Source organism: Dasypus novemcinctus, chromosome 18 (assembly GCF_030445035.2).
Source record: "Dasypus novemcinctus isolate mDasNov1 chromosome 18, mDasNov1.1.hap2, whole genome shotgun sequence".
In the NCBI taxonomy this organism is placed as follows: Eukaryota; Metazoa; Chordata; class Mammalia; order Cingulata; family Dasypodidae; genus Dasypus; species Dasypus novemcinctus.
Window position 1 is genome coordinate 1,733,603 of NC_080690.1, and position 20,166 is coordinate 1,753,768.

Here is a 20,166-nt window from a genome sequence, read left to right on the forward strand (position 1 = left end):
CAGGTAACCCCTGCACCCCAGACCCCTGGTTTCCAAGACCAGGCACCCCAGTTCATGGGGTGCTTCAAGGATCCCCGACATTTGCCCCTGGCTCTACCCGGGTAGGTCCCACTTGCCGGCGGCAGTTTGCTCTGCGGCCAGCTCTGTGAGACCCCTTCCCTTCGGGGTCTTGCCTGCTCGCTTTCCTGGGGGTACCAGATTCTCTACGGGGCCGGGGCCCCCGGAAGCTCGGGGCAGCTGCTCCGGGGCCACTTCTCCCGCACGTCACCACCTGCAGGCGCCACCGAGGCAGAGGGGCCTTATCCACCTGTAACGGGGCCGGGTGGCCGTGGCGCCCCCTCGGGATCTGGGCCCACCCCCCACGGGCGCCCCCGCCCCCCTTCCCCCCTGGACCCCGTGGATGGGGCCAGGCTTTGGGGGCGACTAGCTCGGCAGCCCGGCCCGGTGGGCGCTCTGGGTGAGGGGCCGGGGTTCCCGCGGCCTGTGGGGGTGAGCGAGGACCCCGGGCCCCCTCTCGGGTCAGCCGCCCCACAGTCACCTTTGAGCCTCGGAGTGGCCCGAGGGGGGGCCCGGGGCTTGTGTGGCCGGTGACCCCTGACCCCTGTGGGTAGGGAGGCCCCCTGTCCTGTCCGTCCAAGCAGCATGTCCAGGACGAGCCCGCACCCGTGGCCTCTTCCCTGCGTCAGGTCGGTCACCCGTGGCGAGTCCGTCGGGGGAGGGGACGGCACGCCCGGGGCAGGGGCCGGTCACTCTGGGGGGGCCGCACGGAGCCCACCCTCGCAGGCGCTGCCCACGGCTGACCGCTGTCCCCGGTGGGACCGCCCCTCCCGCCCTGCGCCGCGCCCGGGCTCCTGCTCACAGCCCCTCTGCGGGCGGGCAGCACCCCTCCCCCGCGTGGACGGCCCCGGGGTGGCCTCTGTGCCGCCAGCGCTCTGCGTGCGTGGGGCTGGGCCAGGCGGGCGTGCTGGCGCGTGCCGAGCGTGGGGGCCGGGCGCCGTGCCACGAGCACCAGGGGCGGCGTGGGCTGCCCCCGCCCGTGCCGTCTGGGGTGGTCAGAGGCCACTGGGCCCGGGCCAGGGCGCCTGCTGCCACCTGGTGGCCAGGCCCGAGCAGTCCCCGGCGTGGGCTCCCGCCGAAGAGGGGCCCCGGGCGGCCCAAGAGACCCCGCGGCTCCGGACTCCGGCCCCCCAGCCCCCCGAAGCTGGTAGCGGGGTGTCTGGGTGTCCCCCCGAGAGCGGGCTCAGGGGCCCAGCACCGCCCGCCGCCGGCCCCGCTCCAGGTTCCCCCCAGGTGCGGGCTCCCCCAGCACCGGGCGAAGCAGGGGGGTCTCAGCCCGCCTGGGGGAGCAGGACAGGGAGAGGCGGGCGGGGGGTGCTGGGGTCGGCGGTGGGCACTGCCGGGCCTCTCCGGATTGGGGCTCGCCCACCGCACAGCGCTCCCGGGTCCTGGGGCCAAACCTGCCCTCCCCTCCAACTGCCTCCCCCTCCTCTAATCGCAGACGCCCAGGGCAGCCCCTGCTCCACGCGCCAGCGAGCCTGCCCTCCTCACTGCGCAACCCCGAGGGGCACCCACGGTCAGGCCTGCTGCCCCCCGCCTCCCCGCAGGCCTCGGGGGCCCCTCCCCTCCCTCCCCCTCCTCCCATCGATAAGCGTCCACTCACTCCCTGGCCGGCACCAAGTGCAGAGGGGACGAGGCCTGCACTCGGCTCTTTGCCCACCTCCTGCCTTGGCACAGCGGTCAGCAGGGGTGCAGGCCCCCACCCCACCTTGGTGGGGCAGCCCGGGATTGGGGGCTTTGGGGGGCCCTTGGTGGGGCAGCCCAGTCTCTTGGGGGACAGTTGGTGGGGTGGCCCGGGGGTCTTGGGGGGCCCTTAGTGGGGCGGTGGGGGTCTTGGGGGTCCCTGGCGGGGCAGCAGGGGTCCCCCACCCTGTGAACTCCTTGGCCGCCTCCGCACCCGGTGGCGAGTTCCGGTCCCCGGCGCCCGGCACCGCTCGGCACACGCCGGCCTCGGGGAGCGGCCGCCGAAGCAAACACCTTGAGAGCCAAACTGTGGGGGCCAGGCAGGCGTGGGCACGGCGGGGCGCGGGGGGGACAAACGCCACAGAGCCGGGGATTCTGTGAAAATAGTCGGCATGTATTTGCAGGGAGCAGCGGCTCTTCACGGCGCGGTTGCGGGGCCGGCGTCCACCAAGCGCTGGAGGCTCTCGACGGCACCCGCCACCCTTGGGGAAGGCGAGCTTCAGGGCCCAGCTCGGTCTCTTTTGAACATCAAAATAAAAACCTTTGACATACACATTGCACCCAAGGTAACAATTGAAAAAACAGAACCAAACAGTCAACCTCAGAAATTCCTCCGCGCGGGGTTCTGTGTAAAGACCTTGCGGCCGGCCCCTGGGCATGGTGGTGCAGGAGGGGCCCCTGCCAGGGCGGCGGTGCCCCGTGCAGCCGGGGAGTGTGCCTGCCGGGTCCCTGCAGCGCTCGGGGCCTGGGCGACCTGTGCTCAGGCGGGGATCCCAGGCGGGGGCCCCCTCCCGCTGCAGCGCCGACCCTGCTCCCCCCCAACCCTCGGGGGAAAAAAGAACTAAGGAAGGCTGCATTCACATTACGACATGAGGATAGCACCAGGGACGTGGGGCCGGCCCCCGCAGAGCCCCCAGGAAGCCTCTTCTCAAGAGCCATCGCTGGGGGGGGAGCGGGCAGGAGGGCGACCGGGCAGCAGCCGCGCAGGGCGAAGGTGCGGGGGAGCTGGCGTGCCCAGCGCGGCGAGGGCGACCCAGAGCCTGTGTGCCGCCCGCTTGCTCTTGGTGACAAGGTGACTCAGACGTGGCTCTTTGCGGGGAGCCCCCACCTTAGCCGCCGGATTTCTAAGGTCGCTTTGGAATTCCCGCCACAGTGGCATCAAGACTCAGAGGGAACGCAGCACCCGCTGGCCACCTGGGCTGGCTTCCCCGCCAGGTGACCACTGGGGCAAACCACTGCAAAGCTTCCAACGCTGATGCCTGCAGCCTGGCGAGGGGGCGCGTGCGGTGCAGGCGTGGCACACTCTCTCCGAGTCTTTGGTTTGGAGAAAACGGCCTCCTCGAGGTCTCAAAGGGGCTGCCGCTGGCCCGCCCTCTTGAACGCATCCTCAGCCCTCCAGCGAGGAAGGCAGGGCCCTCGACTCCAGGCCCTGCTCAGAGCACCAACACCTCAGCCCTTATGTCCAAGGCTGGGCATTTGCCCGAGAAACCAGGCGAACAAAGCCGTCAAGCAGCCACACAGCGGACGTCTCAGAGAGCCGATGCTGTCCCCTGACGCGTGCCTGGGGATTCTCGGGGTTCCGTGGGGTCCCCGGCTCTGCCCCCTGACGTGCGCCTCGGTTACTCAGCTGTGTCCTTTTTTAAAGGGATCTTGAAGCTGGTCAGCCGCTGCCCGAAGAGCTGGCTGAGGAGGCTGGTCTGGGACGCGGCTGTGCGGGGGGCATGGGGGCCCGCGGGCTCCATGCCGGGGACGGCCCTGCCCCTCTTGGGGGGCCTGTGTGGGGGCCTGGCCTCCGGGAAGGCCTTGCCGGGCCCCTCTTTCCTGCGCCGCGGGTCCCCAGGCTGCGGCTGCGTCCTGCCCGCCTGGCTGCCCGGCCTGGGCTTGGAGGGCAGCAGGCGGCTCGGGGCCGTCTGCTTCCGGGGGTTCCGGGGGGGCCCTTCAGGGGCCGAGGGGACCCTGCCCGAGCCCCCCACGCTTTCGCTCCTGGCCGGCCCCGGGGTCGGGCCCCTCCTCTCCCTCTCTCTGCCTTCCGCGCCCCCCTGGGCGCCCCTGGAGCAGCCCTTGGCCGGGGCTTGCGGGGGCCGCTTGTCGGGCGGGGGGCTCTGGCCTGGGCAGGGGGGCTTGGCCGGGGTGCTGGCCGTCTCGCTCTGGAGCTGCCCGCTGGCCGGCTGGGGCTGGCTGCCGCCCTCCGCCTTGGCGCCGGGGCCGGGCTTGGCCTTGGGGGGGGTGGGCTTCGGCCTGTCCCCGTGGTCGCGGGCCAACTCCCCGGGGCTCGCCACCGCCTTCTTCGGCTGCGGCAGGAACTTGGGCGCCTTGCTTGGGGGGGACAGCGCCACCCCGTCCTGCTGGGAGGTGTCTCCTGAGGTCCCCCCGGGCCCCGCGTGGCAGGTGGTTGCCGGCTTCTCTTTCCGGACCGAGGGGGGGCCTTCCGGGGACCGGTCGGGGGCACGTTTGCCGGGTGCCCCCGGGGCTTGGCGGGGCCCCGGGGACGGCCGAGCCGCCTCCTCTTCCGCCACGTCTTGGCTGCTTCTGGCCTCTCGCTGCGGCAGGGACACCCCCACAGGCAGCGTCTGCCGGGGAGGGGGCCCGGGGCTCCCTGGGGGCACCGTGGCCTCGGAGCTCGCCGGGGCTGCGCCTGACTCGGGGCCGCCCTCGCCGCCCGCCACGGGGCCCGGGAAAGGAGACGGAGAGGGTGGCGGAAGCTTCCAGAGGTCGGCTGCCTCCCTGGGCGCGTGTCCCGCCGGGTCCGCGGCCGCCCCGTGGGTCTCAGCCCGTCCCCCCGCGGCGCTCGGAGCCTCCTCCGGGAGGGGCTGGAGCAGGGTTGGGGCGGGCGGCTTGGCTGGGACGTGGGGCCCGGCGGGAGTGCCGGGCGCCGCCACCTTGCGCCGCTTGCTGGGCAGCGCGTCCTCGCAGGCCGGGGCCCTCTGCCCAGGCGCCCCGGGCCTCCGCACGCGGCGGAAGGCGAAGGGCTGCAGCCCCTTCCGCAGGTGCTTGTCCATGTGGCGGTCGAACTGCTCCTTCTTGGCGAAGGTGTAGTTGCAGGTGCTGCAGGCGAAGGAGCGCCGGATGATGTGCATGACCACGGCGCACAGCTCGCAGGCGTACAGCGGCGTGTGCGGCGGCTCCGGCTCCGGCTCGGCGCCGTGCTCGCGGCCCAGGTGGGCCTGCAGCTCGCCGGGCTCCCCGTACACCTGCGGGCACCGGGGGCACAGGTAGACGCGCTGCGGGCTGTGCACCGCCAGGTGTCGCTGCAGCTTGAAGGGCTTGGGGAAGTGCTTGCCGCAGTGGTGGCAGTGGCGGGACGGGTCCTGGCAGGCGCGGTGGACTGGCGGGCTCTGCGGCGGGGGCTCCGGGGGCGGGCCGGGGGCCGCCCCGCTGCTCGTGCGGGCGGGCACGCCGCCGCTGCCCAGGGGGCTGTCCCGCGTCCAGGAGCCGCCCTGGCCTGCGGCGGGTCCGCGCGCCCCGGGCCTCACCCTCAAGGCTCCCCGCGCCGACGCCTCCCCCGGGCTCCCGCTCGCCGTGCCCGCTGGGCCCCCACGGGGCTCGGCCGCCTGTCCCCCGATGCTGCTCAGGAAGCGGGCGACGGAGCCGTCCTCCTGCCAGCCGCCCGGCAGGCCCCGCAGGTTGGCACGCGCCTGGCCCTGGCGGGCGAAGCGGACGGCGTGCTCGCGGAGGTGCTCATTGTACATCCAGACGTCGGCCACCTCCTTCAGGCACATGCCGCAGGCCCACGGGCCCGCCTTGCCCTGCACGTGCTTCTCCCGCAGGTGCTCCCGCAGCAGCTGGCGCGAGCCGAACCTGCGCTCCACGCACATGTAGCAGGTGGGCGGTGGGGAGGGGCTGTGGGCCAGCTTGTGCAGGTCCAGCTCGCCCAGGCCGCGGAAGCGCTGGAAGCACACCCGGCACTTGTACGAGCCCCTCCTGGCTTTGGCGGGCCGCTCTCCGCCGCCAGCCCCAGCTACCTCCGGCGTCCCCGTGCTCCGTGCTCCCCGAGAGTGCGCAGCGGGCTCCGGGCCCAGGGAGCTCGTGCCGGGGGGCCATGCGGCGCCTTCGCAGGGCCCCGGGAGGCACAGGTCTCGCGGCTCGAACTTGGCGCTGAGCGTGTCGTAGTCCACGGCGCGCAGCGGCGGCAGGCTGGTGGTGTCGGGGGCCGCGGTCTCGTAGCGCTCTCTCTCCAGGTTGGGGGGCTCGGGGCTCTCCTCCCCGCATGAGGAGCCCGCCTCCTCCGGGCGCCCCCGCAGCCCCAGGCCTCGCCACGCCGCCGGGACCATGTGCAGCTCGGGGATGCCCTCTGACGGGTCGTCCGCGCGCAGGCCCACGCCCTGGCCGGCGGAGCGGGCAGGGTCTCTGCCGGGCCCCGGCGTCCAGGGCTCTTCCCCTGGCAGCCTGGTGCCCAGAAGCCCGTCGAGGCGGAAGGTCTCGGGCAGCCCCGGGGCCGCGTCGTCCCAGGGACCCTCGTGGGAGAGGCAGAGGGAGCCTGCGTCGCTGGGGCCTGGGGGCGGGCGGGGGGTCTCGCCCGCCGCGCTGCTGGGCCGGGGCGCGGGCGGCTTCAGCTTTGCACCCCGCTTCCCGTAGACACGGGGGTTCTTCTTCCGGGCCAGGCGGTCGTCCAGAGGGAAGAGCTGGGAGAACGAGGTCTCGTCTTCGAACAAGCCCAGGGGGTTCCTGGGGCCCGGGCTTGCGGCCGCAGCAGCGTGGCCCGGGGGCTCCCGGGCTGGGCTCGGGACGTCTGGGCCGTCCCCTTCCTGGAGACAGCTGTCGCCAGCGCCGGGCGCCTCCTGCCCCTCGGGGACACCTGTCCCCATGCAGCTCCCGGCGCCCCCGCTGTCCTCGGCCGCCGTCCGCCCGGCGGCCTGTGCCGGCCTCCTGCAGGGGCCGAGCGTCCCCATGCCTCGGGGTCCCCGGGACGCACCTGCCGAGGCTCCGTCCCCCCGAGCCAGCCCTTCCTCAGAACACGGTCCGTCTGTCTTCCCTCCGTGGGTCGTCAGATCTTGGGGCGCCCCCAGGCCCCCCTCCTCCGCCGTCTCCCCTGCGCCCGGCACGGCAGCGAGAGGCAGCTGCGACCCGTCCGCTCCGCCGCCTCCCGGGCTTGGGGGGTCACCGTCGCCGGCCATCGCGGGTGCCGGGCCTGCGCCGGGCCCTTCTGCACCCGGGGGCCCTTGAGGGCTGCTCCCCACACCCGAGCCCCCCCTCTCCTCCCTCCTTGCCCTCGGCTTTCTCCCTTTCTTACTCGCCCTCCCCTCTGCGCTGCGGGGGGCGCCCCCCGCCCCCCGGCGCCGCCTCAGGCCTCCCCTTTTGCTCCCTGGCCCCCCGGGGCAGGCTGTGGCCTTGGCCGGCCGGTCAGCTTTCCGGGGCCTCGAGGCGGGAGGCTTCGTGCCTTCAGCCGGATCTGTCAAGCCTGGGGGAGGCGGGAGGGGCCCTGACCCCCGCCCCACCTCCGGGGCCATCCCCCGGCCCTGCGCGTCCCCAGGCGACGGCGCGGTGGCCCGGCCGGTGCTGGCGGGCGGGCTGCTCGGCGGCCCCGTCCCCGGCGCACTGTGGCCCTTCCTGCTGGGGGGCCGGGCGGGCGAGGCGGCGCCCCCCTCCCGTGGCCGGTGCTTCCTGGCCCTGTGCCGGCTCAGGCCTGGCTTGGAGCGGAAGGCGGACGCGCAGATGTCGCAGGTGATGAGGGGCACGCCGGGGGTGGGGTCCTCGTCCTGCCGGCCGCTGCCCACGGGCGGGGGCTTCTTTTTGCAGCCCCGGGGCTGCTGCTGGTGGTCCTGGGGGCGTCGCGGCCCACCCTGAGGCGCCTGCCGGGGGGCGTTTCTGCGGCCTTGGGGGACGTTGGGCCCCAAGTCACCGGCCGTGCTGCTTGGAGACGGGGCGCTGCCTGGGGGGCTGCTGATGCCCGGGCCTCCGGCGCCAGCTTTGGGTGCCTCTGTCAGGACAGCGCGTCCAGCCCCGGGGGCCCTGGCGTCCTCCTGGCCCTCGCTGCCGCCCCCTGCCTCGCCCTCCAGGCAGGCATGGGCGTCCGGGCCCAGGGACCCCCGTGCATCTGCGTCGGCGGGCACAGCCACAGCGTGCTGGCCTTGCTGGGGGCCCAGGAGGGCAGCCTGGCTGGGGGGGCCTGGGCTGGTGGGGAGCGGGGCTCCCCTGCTGCGGGTGTCCAGCCCGTTGGGCCCCGGGTCTGAGCACAGCCGCCCCCTGACAGCCTCGCTGCCATCCGCGGTGGGGACACCAGGCAGGCCGGTGGCCTTGACGGTCACTCTTGGGGCACTGGCCTCCGCGGTGGGAGGTGGAGACCCCTGCCGCCTGGCTCTTCCGGAATCCTCGAGGATTCTTAAAATGCCGCCATCACCGTCGGGGCAGCCCCCGTCATGGGTGGGCGTTAGGGCTCGGCTGCTCCGGTCCGTCCAGTCTGGCGGGCTCACAAGCGCGTCCTCCAGGGGTGGGCAGCGGGCCAGGGTGGCCTCGGGGCCACGGGGCCTTGAGCTCAGAGACGGGGAAGCAGCTGAGGGCCGCCGGGCCCCGGCGTCTGTGGCAGGAGCGCACAGCGCCCCCAGCTCCGCGCAGGCCCCTGGAGGGGCAGAGTCTTCCTGGGCCAGGGGCTTGAGGCCGCAGGGGGCAGGGGGGGTGGCTTCTGCAGGAGGGAAGGAGCCACGGGCGGGGGCCGTGCCGGGGGACGCCGGGGCCTCCCCAGCAAACGACAGCCGCTTCTTAAGGCCCCGGCCAGCCGCCTCCTCCGGGGACCAGGCCGCAGGCCCCGCTGGGGCCCCCCTGAGCTGGAGGCCCCAGCCTGCCCCGCTGCCCTCGAGCTCCCCACTGAGCCGGTCTGTCCCGGCGGCGAGGATCCCCGGCCCCCCTGGCTCCCCGGAGGTGTTGAGCAGCAGCTGGCCGGCTGGCCCTTGACTCCTGGGCTTCTCGGTCCGAGACTCCGAAGGCCCACCTGTCCCTGGCCCCCCAGGACCCCTGGCCACTGCAGGGAGCCCTGGACCCGAGGGGTCGCTGGGCTGTGGGCTCTGGGAGTGAGCAGGGGGCAGCCCCTGTGCACTGGCCGGGGCGTCGTCTTTGTTCTCCGCTGCTCTGGCCACCAGAAGCTGGAGCTGCCGCAAGGGGCTCGCGGCCGGGCCCCGGGGTGACCCGGCGTCGGGTGCGCAGGTGGGACCGGGCAGGGGGCTGGATGGTGCTCCCCCACCCGTGCTCCCCTCGGAGCTCGGCCCCTCCACCACGGGCCGCGGGCGCCCGGGCCCCTCAGACTCACCCGCCTGCCTTGTGGGGTGTCCCCTGGGTGGGGTGAGGGCATCGGGGGGGTCGGCCTCGCCACCCCGGAACTCCAGGCCAGGTGTCCGTCGGGCCACGGGGCTGCTGGGTGCCCCCTGCTCAGGGGGATCTTGGGGCCCGCCTGCCTCCGGGGGTCCCGGGCCCAGCCCCCCGCTCCAGGGGTGGGGAGGACGCAGCAGGAGGCCTGGGATCGGGCGAGCCCCGGGGGCCGCGTCGCTGCTCGGAAATGGGGGGGCACGGCCAGGGCTGATTCCGGGCGCATGCTCGGCCTCCACGGGGGTCTCGAGCTGCTCGATGGGGTCAGGCGGATGGGCGCCGTGTCCCTCCGCCGCGTCGGACTCCACCTTCGACCCTCGGCCTCTCTGGATGCAGCAGCTGGTCCCAGAGGGGCTGCAGGGAGCCCCAGACGCCGCCCCTTCCTGGGTGCTGGGTGCAGGGGCCCCCTCCTCTGGGTGGAGCGAGGCTGGGTGGGCCCAACCCCCCCGGGGGTCCCCAAGCATCCCCTCCGGGGTGGCGGCCACCGCTCCCGCCCCTTCCCGATAGGGACTTGCATTCCCAAGAGCGGTGAGGGCGTCGGCCAACGCGGCCCTCTGGGGCGAGGGGGCCCAGTGGACGGGCAGCGGGGAGGGCGGGTGCGGGGCCCCTGCCGGGCCTCTGCTGGCCGCGGGCTCCGTGTCACTGGCCGCCCGGCCTGGCCGCAGCTGGCTCTCCAGCTCGGACACGAGTCTCTTGATGGCTAACTCGTCCTCTGACAGGCCGGTGGCAAACGCCACGCCACACTCGCTCACCTTCCCGGGAGAGGGCGGGGGGCTGGCGGCCGCGGGCCCTGCGCCGGGAGGCGGCTTGCCAGGGGCCTTCGCGCCCGGGAGGCCGGGGCAGTGGCACAGAGGGTCGGGCAGCGTGGGGACCCCCGCCCCCAGCGCTGCCCAGTCCTTCTCGGGTGACAGTGGGGGGCACGGCAGGCCCCAGGGGGCCCTCCGCGGGGGGAGGTCTGCAGACAGGCTGTCATAGAGCAGCGGGTCAAACCCGTCCTCTGGCAGGCCTGTGAAGAGGGCTGTGGGCTCCAGGGCCAGTGGGGACTCAGGGGGGCCCGAGGCGCCCCCGGCGCTGCAGCGGGGCTCCTCGGGGGCTTTGGGCTCGAGGGAACTGCTACCCGCACTGCCCGGGCAGAGGAACAGGCTACCGGCAAGTGGTGCGTCCAGAGCCAGGGGCCCGGCAGACGGGACGTCACTGGGACGGCCAGCGAGGTCCATGGGCCCGGGCAGCCGCGCGCCGGGGGAGCTGCTGGGGGGCTGGGACCCCTTCTCAGCTGCTGGCACCCCTGGGAGGTCCCCGCTAAAATAGTCCTTCAAAAACAGGGCGCTGGGCCCAGGGGAGGTGGTGCCCGGGACGTGCGCAGTGAGCACCAGCAGCTGCTCTAGCTGGTGCGGGGGGCCGTCTTTTCTGTCCGGAGACCCGAGGGGCTTCAGGTCCCGGGGGGCACCCAGCAAACCGCCCGTGTCCGGCGCTGGCGAGGGGCCCCTCGGAACTGCCCCGGCGAGGTGTCCCAGTGGTTGGGGCCGGCTGGAGGCTTCTAGGCCGGGGCGAGGGGGGCCCACGCCCGGGAAGCTTCCTTGGACACCAGTGGCCGGAGAAAGCCTGGCAGCGGCGGCGGCCACCTCCGCGACATCAGGGGGCCGTGCCGCGGCCACCCTGGGGCTCACGGCCTCCTGGGAGACGGCCGGCGATGGGAGAGCATCCTCGGGGGTCTTGGGGCTGGGGGGGCCATGCAGGAGCGGCTTGGGGGGGGCCGGCGGGCCGCCGGCAGCAGGGGCTGCCCCTTCTTTCGCGGCCTGCCCGGGCTCGGGGCCCCTGCTGGGGCTCGGGGAGCCCCCGTGCCCCCTGGCCTCCTGCCGCACACCCCGCTCGGACGCCTCCTCGTCTCGCTCCTCTCCGGCGCCCTGGGCCGCGGCCATCTCCTTCCTCTTGTCACCTCGGCGCCGCCGCCGGCAGCCGTGGCGAGACCGGCCCTGGATGCTGGCCGGCCGCCGGGGGCCCTCGTCCTCGGACTCGGAGGCGCAGTCGCAGGCCCGGAAGCTGCCGTCCCGGGCGCAGGGCGGGGACCTGGCGGCCAGCGGGGGCGGGTGCCCGCCGGGCCGGGGCCGCGCCGGCCGCCGCGAGTGCTTGTTCTTCTGCTGCACGATCTTCTGGATCAGCTCCTTGGTCCAGGAGCCGCCCCGCGCCGGCCTCCTCCGCGCGTCCCTTCCCGGGGGCAGCCGAAGCCGCTTGGCGCTCCGGGTCTCCACGCGCAGGCCGCTGGCCGGCGGGGTCCGGCCACTGGGCTCGCCCCCAGGATCGGGGGTCCCGGGGCCCCGGGGGCGGGGAGGGGCTGGCTCCGCCCTGCTGCGCCCCCTCCTCGGCTTCGGGTGTGTCCGGGCGCCCCTGCCGGCCCCCTCGGCGCCGGCCGGCTCCAGCGCCCCCTGGAACCACTTCAGCCGCTTCCCCCTCCTCGGCTGCCCGGTCCCTGGAGGCGCCGGACCCGGCGAGCGGGTGCCGGGCCTGCCGCGGGGCGGGCGGCCCTCGTCCCCTGGGCAGGGGGCCTCGGGCTCGGGAGCCGGGGCTGGAAGCGTGGCCTGGGCCTCGCCGTCTGCCGGGGGCCCCGGCCTGGCCTTGGGAGGCGGCCCCACGCCGGGGCCTCTGGGGCCCGCAGGCTCGTCGTCGGCGAAGACGTCGATGAAGCTGCTGTCGATCTCGGGGTTGTCTGACTGGTACTCCAGGCCGTTGAGCGCCTCGGTGATGAGGCTGTCCAGCTTGGCGTCATCCTCCATGTCCAGCTCGGGGGTGGCAGCCAGGCTGGGGAAGAAGCCCGCCCGGAGCACATCATCCTTGCCCTCCCCGCGGGCGTCCCCGTCCAGCAGGAAGCCGACCGGCCTGGCGTGGCCGGGCAGGCCCGGGTGGGCGGCAGCGGGCGCCCTAGTGGTGGGGGTGGCGGCCGGCAGGCCCGGGGGCCGCGGGGGGCCATCTCTGGCCAGCAGCGGGCTGCAGAAGGGCCGGTGCTGCAGGAAGGCGGCCAGGTTGCTGTAGTTCTGGTCACACTGCCGGCAGGTCAGCAGCACGTCCAGCTGGTCCAGGCTGGCGCTGCTGAGCGTGAAGTGGTGGGGGGCGTAGGGGGGCGGCGCCCGCGGCAGGCCCCCCGGCCCCTCTCCCCCTGGCTCCGGGGCTGCGCCGGGGAGCGGGGCCCCCTCCAGGCACGTGAAGCGCCCCGCGGACCCTGGCCCCTCCGCGGGGAAGGGGAAGGGCTCCGGCGGGCCGGGCTGGAAGCCGCCCGGGAGTGCGTGCAAGGGGTCGGGGGCCGCGAAGGCGCCCCCGGCGTCCTGCGGGCGCGCGGGGCGGTGGAGGAAGGCGGCGGGCCCCAGCACGCCGGGCAGCTGGCCCTCCTCCGAGCTGGGGTTGGCGGGGCTGCTGGACAGCGGCGACAGGGACGAGCAGGAGCTGCTGCCTGCGGTGGTGGTGGCCGGCGACGGGAGCGGGGACTCGCTCGGGGAGGCCGCCACCACCCTGGGAGGGGGCAGGCGGGGCGACACCTGGGGCTGCGTCACCCCGAAGACCAGGAGCCGGGCTGCGGCGTCCTTCAGCCCGTGGTAGGGGAACAGGGCGGGGGGGCTGCTGTCGGGCGGGCCCGGGCCCCCTCTTGGGACCCCCAGTTTGTCCCCCGGCCCGGGCAGCGTGCTGGGACAGCCCAGGGCTCCTTGGCTGGCTCCCGGCCAGTCGGGGGCCGCGGCGGGGAAGGGCAGCTGGCTCAGCAGGTCCAGCGGGCCGGGGCCGGCGGCGGGGACCGCCTGGGGCCAGGGCAGCGGGGGGCTCTGGGGCAGGCAGAGCCTCGGGCCGGGGCTGGACTGCCCATCAAAGAATGCGCTCCTGGGGGCAGCCGGGGGGGCCAGGGCGGCGGGGGGGTAGGTGGCTGCAGCAGGGCCCAGCAGGGACAGGGTCTCACCGGCCCCCTCCCAGAGCTGCAGCGGCGGAGGGGGGCGTGCACCCAGGCGCGGCCAGCTCCTTGTCCAAAGGCCCCGGGCTGGCGCCCATGCCACCGGCTACTGGGCCCCGGAAGGCTTTGCCCGGAAAGTGCACTGGGGGCAGGGCGCTGGGCGGCCCCCTGGGGCTCGCCACCCCCTCCTGGGCCACAGGGGGCCTGGCGGGGTGGGCTTGGGGCAGGCTCTTGTGCAAACTGGCTTGGAAGGGGCTTGGGGCCAGGGGGGCAGCACCAGGGGCCGGGAGCACCCCGCGGAAGTCGCTGGGGGAGTCGAGGCTGGGGGCGGGGTAGCCGGGCAGCGGGTAGGCCGGGCTCGCGCCCACCGCCTCGTCCTGCCACGGTGCCGGAGGCTGGTGGAAGGCGAACACCACGGCCCCGTCGGCGAAGGTGCGCTGGGCAGCGCCCCCGGGCAGCGCCGGGCAGGGGTACTGGAAGGAGACGGCGCGGGGGCTGCCGCCGGGCTCAGGGGGGGGGACCCCGAAGCTCGCACCCGGGAAGCTGCTCTCGGCAGCGGGGGGCCATGGGCCGGCCTCGCTGGCCTGCAGCACTGCGTAGGAGGCGGGGGGGCTGGGGCTGGCGCTGCCGGGTGGGGGGGCCCCCGGGGGCGTGCGGGGCGCGGGGCTCGGGGCGGTCACGCCGGAGGAGGGGAAGCCGGAGCAGTGCTCCTCGAAGCACCTTTGGAAGCCAAGCCCTGCGGGGGCCGGCGGGGCCTCTGCCCGCGGGAGGCTGGACGGGAGCCGGGCGCCGGGCCCCGGGCCCTGGGGGGCCTCCGCCTCGGGGGGCCGGGGGGCCTCGGCGGTCTCGTCAGGGGTGGGCCTGGCCCTCGAGCCCGCGAGGCTCAGCCTGTAGAGCTGCTGGGGGCTGCCGGGGCCCCTGCCTCCCCGCCGCGTCCGGGCCTGCGCGGGGCCCCTCCCCAGGGGAGCCCGGGGGCCACCGCCCTTCGCGGGACACCAGGGGCTGCTGCTCACGGACTGGACTCCGGGGTGGGGGGCCGTGGGCGCCACGCCTCCGGCCTGCCGCGGTGGGGGCTCGGGGGGGGTTGGGCCCTCGTCACCCGCCTCCCCTGCGCCCTTGGCGGTCCTGCTGGGGGGCTCGCCAGGCGGCTGGCAAGGGTGCTCTGGGGCGCCGGCGGCGTGGCCGGGCCGCGTGTCTCCAGTCATGGCTCGGGGTGGCTGCTCCCCGGGCATGGCCCCGTGCTGGGCACTAGGAGGTGCTGGTCCGGGCGGCGCCGCGGGGGGTGGGCTGGGCGGCTGTCCTTGCCCCGTGGGGGGCCCCGGGGAATCCTGGGCTCATGGTCCTGGGCTGCGCCTGAAAGAGAAGCACGCGGTGAGTAGAGGCAGGGGAGGGTCACCTGTCACCAAGGCCCACCCTTTAGGGGACGGGGCTCTCAGTTCAGAAAGCACCTTGGAGAAGGACGAAGGGGGGGAGAGAGAGAGGGAGGGAGAGAGAGGAGAGAGAGAGGGGGAGAGAGAGAGAGGGAGAGAGAGAGAGAGGAAGGGAGAGAGGGAGGAAGAGAGAGGGAGAGAGAGAGAGGGAGGAAAGGAGAGAGGGAGAGAGAGGGGGAGAGAGAGAGGGAGGGAGAGAGAGAGGAAGGGAGAGAGAGGGAGGGGGAGAGAGGAAGGGGGAGAGAGGGAGGGGGAGAGAGGGAGGAAGAGAGAGAGAAAAGGAGAAAGAGAGAGAGTGAGAGGGAGAGAGGGAGAGAGAGAGGGAGAGGGAAAAATGGAGAGGGAGAGAGAGGGAGAGGGAAAGGGAGAGAGGGAGAGGGAGAGGGAGAGAGGGAGGAAAGGAGAGAGGGAGAGAGAGAGGGAGAGAGAGGGGGAGAGAGGGAGAGAGGAAGAAGAAGAGAGGAAAAGGGAGAGAGGGAGAGAGAGAGAGAGGAATAGAGAGAGAGGAAAGGAGAAAGAGAGAGAGAGTGAGAGGGAGAGAGGGAGAGAGAGAAAGGGAGAGGGAGAGATGGAGAGGGAGAGAGAGAGGGAGAGGGAAAGGGAGAGAGGGAGAGTGAGAGAGAGGGAGAGGGAGAGAGAGAGGGAGAGAGAGGGAGAGGGAGAGAGGAAGAAGGAGAGAGGAAGAGGGAGGGGGAGAAGGAGAGGGAGAGAGCGGGGGAGAGAAGGCTGAGAAGAGCCCACTGAGCCTTTGGCCCTGAGAGGGAAGGAGTGGGGTGGGGGTGGGGGAGCACAGAAGGCGGGGTCAGGGGGTGGGGGCTGGCGAGTCCCGAGAGCAGGAGGCGAATGCCCACTCCCGCGAGAGGGCGGGTCTCTCATCAGAGGCAGAGCTGCAGGAAGGGGGCACGAGGTGCTTTGCACCCCAAGTCCAGGCGGGGGCTCAGCCCTGGCCTCTTAGGCCCTCGCCACCAGCCCCGAGCTGCCCTGCCCTGTCCCGCCCCAGGACCTCAGCCGGAGGCTCCAAGCCCCTCCCACGGGGAGCCCTGAGCCCGGTCCCCACAGGGCCCCAGAGAAAATCACGCCCAGTGAGCACAGCTTTGGGAGCGTGCTGGGAATGTTGGGGTGAAGAAAGCGCCCCGGTGGCCGGGGCCTTCAGCCTCTCCTCTGCCTCGCCACCCTGCCCACCAGCAGCCGTCCTCACTCAGACACCTGGGTGGGGGGGTGTCTCGACCAGGGGATCCCCTTCCAAAGAGCACGGCTGGGCCAGCTCTTCTGAGTCCTGCGTTTTCCATCCCCCGCACGGGGCTCAGCGCTGAGCCGGGAGCGGAGGCCACGCAGGGGCTGGCGTCCCTGGCGCAGGTTCCCTTCTGCCCCGAGGGGACAGGCTGCAGCCCCCTGACTCCGTGGGAAACCGCAGTCCAGAGAGGCCGGGGTTCTTGCCCGAGCGGCAAGCAGGTGGGCGGGACGTGCGGGCGCGGCCTCGAGCCTTTCAGCCGGACCCTACTGGCCCCATAGGAAGCTCGGCTGCTAGCCGAGCCCTGGGAAGGCTTTGCCCCCTGCACTCATCATTGCCGAGCCCAGGTCCTGGCGAGGAGGCGGAAGCCCAGGCTGAACGACCCGAAGCCCCCGCGGCGCCCTCTCCGGAGGCCCCCACCTCACACCTTGCACAGGGCACAGGGAGCAGACACGGACACGCGGACGCCTCTGCGCGGTGTTAGGTCAAGTAAAACGGCCACCTGCGCGTGGCGTGGTGGGAGGGAGCCCTTCCCCACGACAAAAATAACTGAACTGCCGATAAGGAAACACTTGGCGATAAACCAGTTTCAGTGCAGTCGAGAGCCGAGCGGATGGACAGTGAACCACGCTGACCACGCGGGCCTGCCCCCCACTCCGGAAGCCCCCTCCCCACTGCAAAATCAACATCCGCCCGTCAGACCCTTTCCCCACTGGTCTGCGTTTGTCCTCCCTCGGTGCCCCCTTTCCACTCCCTTGGAGTAGCGCCTCACCACTTTTGGCTTGGGGCTGCCCGATCTGCAGAAGGCGTGTGGTCCCAATAAACTTTAACATAATTTAAAGAACATCTTGGCTCATCTTTGATAGAAGCTGGTGTCGGAAGTGGGATCCGAAGGCGCCCCCTGGTGGCCAACAGCCCTGCTAACGGGCAAAGGCCCCTGGAGCTGGTCTGTGCCCACCACTCTCTCTCCCTGCCCAGAAAGGCCCTTGGATCTGAGCTCCATGGCCTTGTGTTGAGCTCTCTAAATTTATTTGGGCAAAACAGATTAGGACTGGGATCAGAGGGGGCCTCCGGGAAGACGCCCACCCTCTGGAAAGGAAAGCAAGTGTGCAGCGGGCACATCGAAACATGGGTGCCTAGACCAGAGCAGGCTTGGCGCTACAGTGATCATGACGGGGAAGTTTTGGTTTAGACAGTCTAAGAGGCACCCTAGAAAAGAGAGGGTCCACAGCCCCTGCAGGAAACAATACGTGCATTTTTTAATTGGCATGTGACGGCATCAAAAAGAATTGGTGATTTCAAAATAGCTTATAAAAAAGCAAATTAAAAAACATAAGGAACAAGAAGCCAAAACAACTGACCCGGGCTGCAGAGGAAGCGGCCTCCCTCTGACCGCCTCCGGCCTCTTCGCTTTAGCCTCCTTTGCCCTCTGACTGACTCTGTGAACATTGTTTCTCATTTATCCTTCCACTCGGAGGAGGAGGAGGAGGAAACTGGACAGGCGTGCGCGGAGGTCAGATCCCCCAAGGCCCCGGCGTTCTACCATCGGCGCCTTTACCCCACGGAAAGACGGAGCTCGGGGCTGGGGTTATTCACAGAGAATTTAGAATTCGTGGGGTGCGTGTGAACCCCTATACGTGTTTGTCTGTACCTGAGGGTGGTTGGATTGACCCGGAAAGGGTCTGACGGGCCTGAGAAGCAGGGCAGAGAATCAGCAGACCCCACGCCAGCCCGCGCAGCTGGGAGCCGAGCGGGCATCACCACCCCAAAATTCTCAAGACTGAGGAATGAACAGGGAGCGGGTGCAGCCCAGTGGTTGGGCACCTGCTGTCCAAGTCCAAGGTCCAGGGTTCAATTCCTGGTACCTCCTTTAAAAAAAAAGAGAGATTGAGGAATGACCGAACATGAGGGGCATACAACCACAGACCAAAGGCGACTTCTTATCATCCTAGTGATGGAAGAACGGGGGGAGGGGAGAAGAGGAGAACACGGGGCATTTTCGGGACGCTGGAATTGCTCTGCATGACACTGCAATGAGGCATAGGCCGCGATACATTTTGTCAAATCCTACAACACTGTACAATGAGAAGCGTGGCCACGATGTAAGCCACGGGCCGTGGCCAGCAGCGGCGCCTCAGGACTGGCTCATCAACTGTAACAGACGCCCTCGATGACATCAGACGTTATTAGCGGGGAAAGTGGGGGGGTGGTATGGGAATCCCCTATACGTTCAATGGAAGTTTTATGCAGTCCGAAACTTCTCTATAAATAAAGTCTATTATATGGGGAAAAAATTACACACCAGGGACAAGGCCATCGTAAAAGCCTCCCACACATATCAGTGGGGACGTTGGAGACCGCACATTAAGCAATTAACCTTGGTTTGTTCCATCTGCCAGGAACAAATTCTGAGGCAAGAACAGAAAGCCAGCTCTTTTTTTTTTTTTTTTAAAGTAAACTAGTGGGTTTCATATTTCTGTTTTCTGTGTCTTCATGTTTTTATGTCTGACTCATGGCTGAAATATTTTCAAATTGAAGCTATACGTTCTCTATTTGTGTCTGTTGGTATGTTTGATGTATTTATTCTTATCTCCTCGTAGTATTAACAACTTGAAGTATAAAACACCCTACAAGAGCTCTGTTTAAGTTGGCTTAAAGATAAATAAGTGCTTATATATGAATTAATACTCCTAAAGTTCCAGGAATTAAGGAAGTCAAACTTCCAATATTTCCAATGAAAAAAGAGGATTTGTAGAACTAAACCCAAGTATTTTTTTAAAAATGTAAGGGAAGCGGATTTGGCTCAACCGATAGGGCGTCCATCTACCACATGGGAGGTCCAGGGTTCAAACCCCGGGCCTCCTTGACCCATGTGCAGCTGGCCCATGCGCATTGCTGATGCGCGCAAGGAGTGCTGTGCCACGCAGGGGTGTCCCCCACATAGGGGAGCCCCACGCGCAAGGAGTGCGCCCGTAAGGAGAGCCGCCCAGTGGGAAAGAAAGCGCAGCTTGCCCAGGAATGGCGCTGCACGCATGGAGAGCTGACACAACAAGATGACGCAAGAAAGAGACACAGATTCCCGGTGCCATTGACAAGAATAGAAGTGGACACAGAAGAACACACAGCGAATAGACACAGAGAACAGACAACTGGGCGGAGGGAACGGGGAAAGAAATAAAATAAATCTTAAAAAATAAAGTAAGTTCATATAATTTAAGTGAACCTTTGGAAAACAGGACTAGCCTAATATTGCTGATTAAATAAAAACAGCTATGTCTTCAGTGTTACCAGTGTTAGGTACAATTTTATTCTACTGGGATATGTTCTTCCTAAATTTATGCAGGTTTACTGAGCAAATAAACTAACATTGTATTTGCTAGATCTTTAAGGTGACGAAAAATGTAAATTTGGGTTATTATTCTGACAAACTTTATTTCGAGAGTAGTTGTGTTTTGTAGGATGTTTTAGAGGAAGACAGTTTCCAAGATCTTTTGGGGAGCTTAAATACGTAAGGTATGCAGGATGTGTTTGTGTGAAGAAGGAGAGAGTAGTTGTGTCCTCAAGTAATATGACTGGTTGTTGTAGAATGAGAAACAGGAGTGTGTAGGAGAAAACCTGAATTGATAAAGAAAGTTGTAGAAGGTTTGCAGAAAAGGAATTTCATCTCTCCTGGTCAAGGTGGGAAAAGATTTGACAGGATTATACGATTTTTAAGAGTTTTCTTATCGAACAGTATCTTCATACAAAATTAGAAAGTGGTTTTCTCTCTATTTAAATGACAAAGATACCTTGGATCATTGGTTTGCTCTTAGAAAAAGGTTATAAAAGGCTTTTCTTCACTATTTTCACACAAAAGTTCTGTATCTTATCACTGCCTGAGCTTTTTTTTTTTTTTTTTTTTAAAGATTTATTTTTATTTATTTAATTCCCCTCCCCTTCCCCGGTTGTCTGTTTTCTGTGTCTTTTTGCTGCGTCTTGTTTCTTTGTACGCTTCTGTTGTCGTCAGCGGCAACTGCAGGGAAGTGTGGGCGGCACCATTCCTTGGCAGGCTGCTCCCTCCTTCGCGCTGGGCGGCTCTCCTTACGGGTGCACTCCTTGCGCGTGGGGCTCCCCTACGCGGGGGACACCCCTGCGTGGCAGGGCACTCCTTGCGCGCATCAGCACTGCACATGGGCCAGCTCCACACGGGTCAAGGAGGCCCGGGGCTTGAACCGTGGACCTCCCATATGGTAGACGGACGCCCTAACCACTGGACCAAAGTCCGTTTCCCTGCCTGAGCTTTTTATACTGACCTTATCATCTTTTATTGTTTTAGAGAGCAAGTCTTCTCACTCTTGAAAGAACCACGTTTGTCTGTTGCTGTTCTTTTAAACAATCATGGTTACTCCTCTATTTACTTTTAAAATATTTTATTGTCACTGGTTAAGCAGTGACCCATGATTCTGTTTAACAAAATGTTCAAACCTGACAACTTTTTGACATTTTCGCCTTTGCAAAATACCCCTAAATGATGTCTTTTTTTACTTTTTTAATAATGGCAC

At 68.7% G+C, this 20,166-nt stretch overlaps 1 protein-coding gene across 1 annotated transcript; it reads right to left on the reverse strand.

Moving 5' to 3' along the window:
* Positions 1-2,119: 2,119 nt before the first annotated feature.
* ZNF469 (zinc finger protein 469) lies at positions 2,120-14,295 on the reverse strand. Its single transcript, XM_058279517.1, has 2 exons — positions 13,000-14,295; positions 2,120-12,968 (listed from the first exon to the last, which is right to left on the reverse strand). The coding sequence occupies exons 1-2, from the start codon at positions 14,194-14,196 to the stop codon at positions 3,360-3,362; spliced, it is 10,806 nt and encodes a 3,601-aa protein (XP_058135500.1). The 5' UTR covers positions 14,197-14,295; the 3' UTR covers positions 2,120-3,359.
* Positions 14,296-20,166: the final 5,871 nt, after the last annotated feature.

Bases quoted from the DNA above. Each gene is read 5' to 3' on its own strand.
- ZNF469 (XM_058279517.1), bottom strand. From the start codon at position 14,196: ATGCCCGGGGAGCAGCCACCCCGAGCCATGACTGGAGACACGCGGCCC. The intron at 12,969-12,999 runs GCCGCTGCAGCT...GGGGCCGGTGAG, and splicing joins CTGGGTGCACGCCCCCCTCC to ACCCTGTCCCTGCTGGGCCC.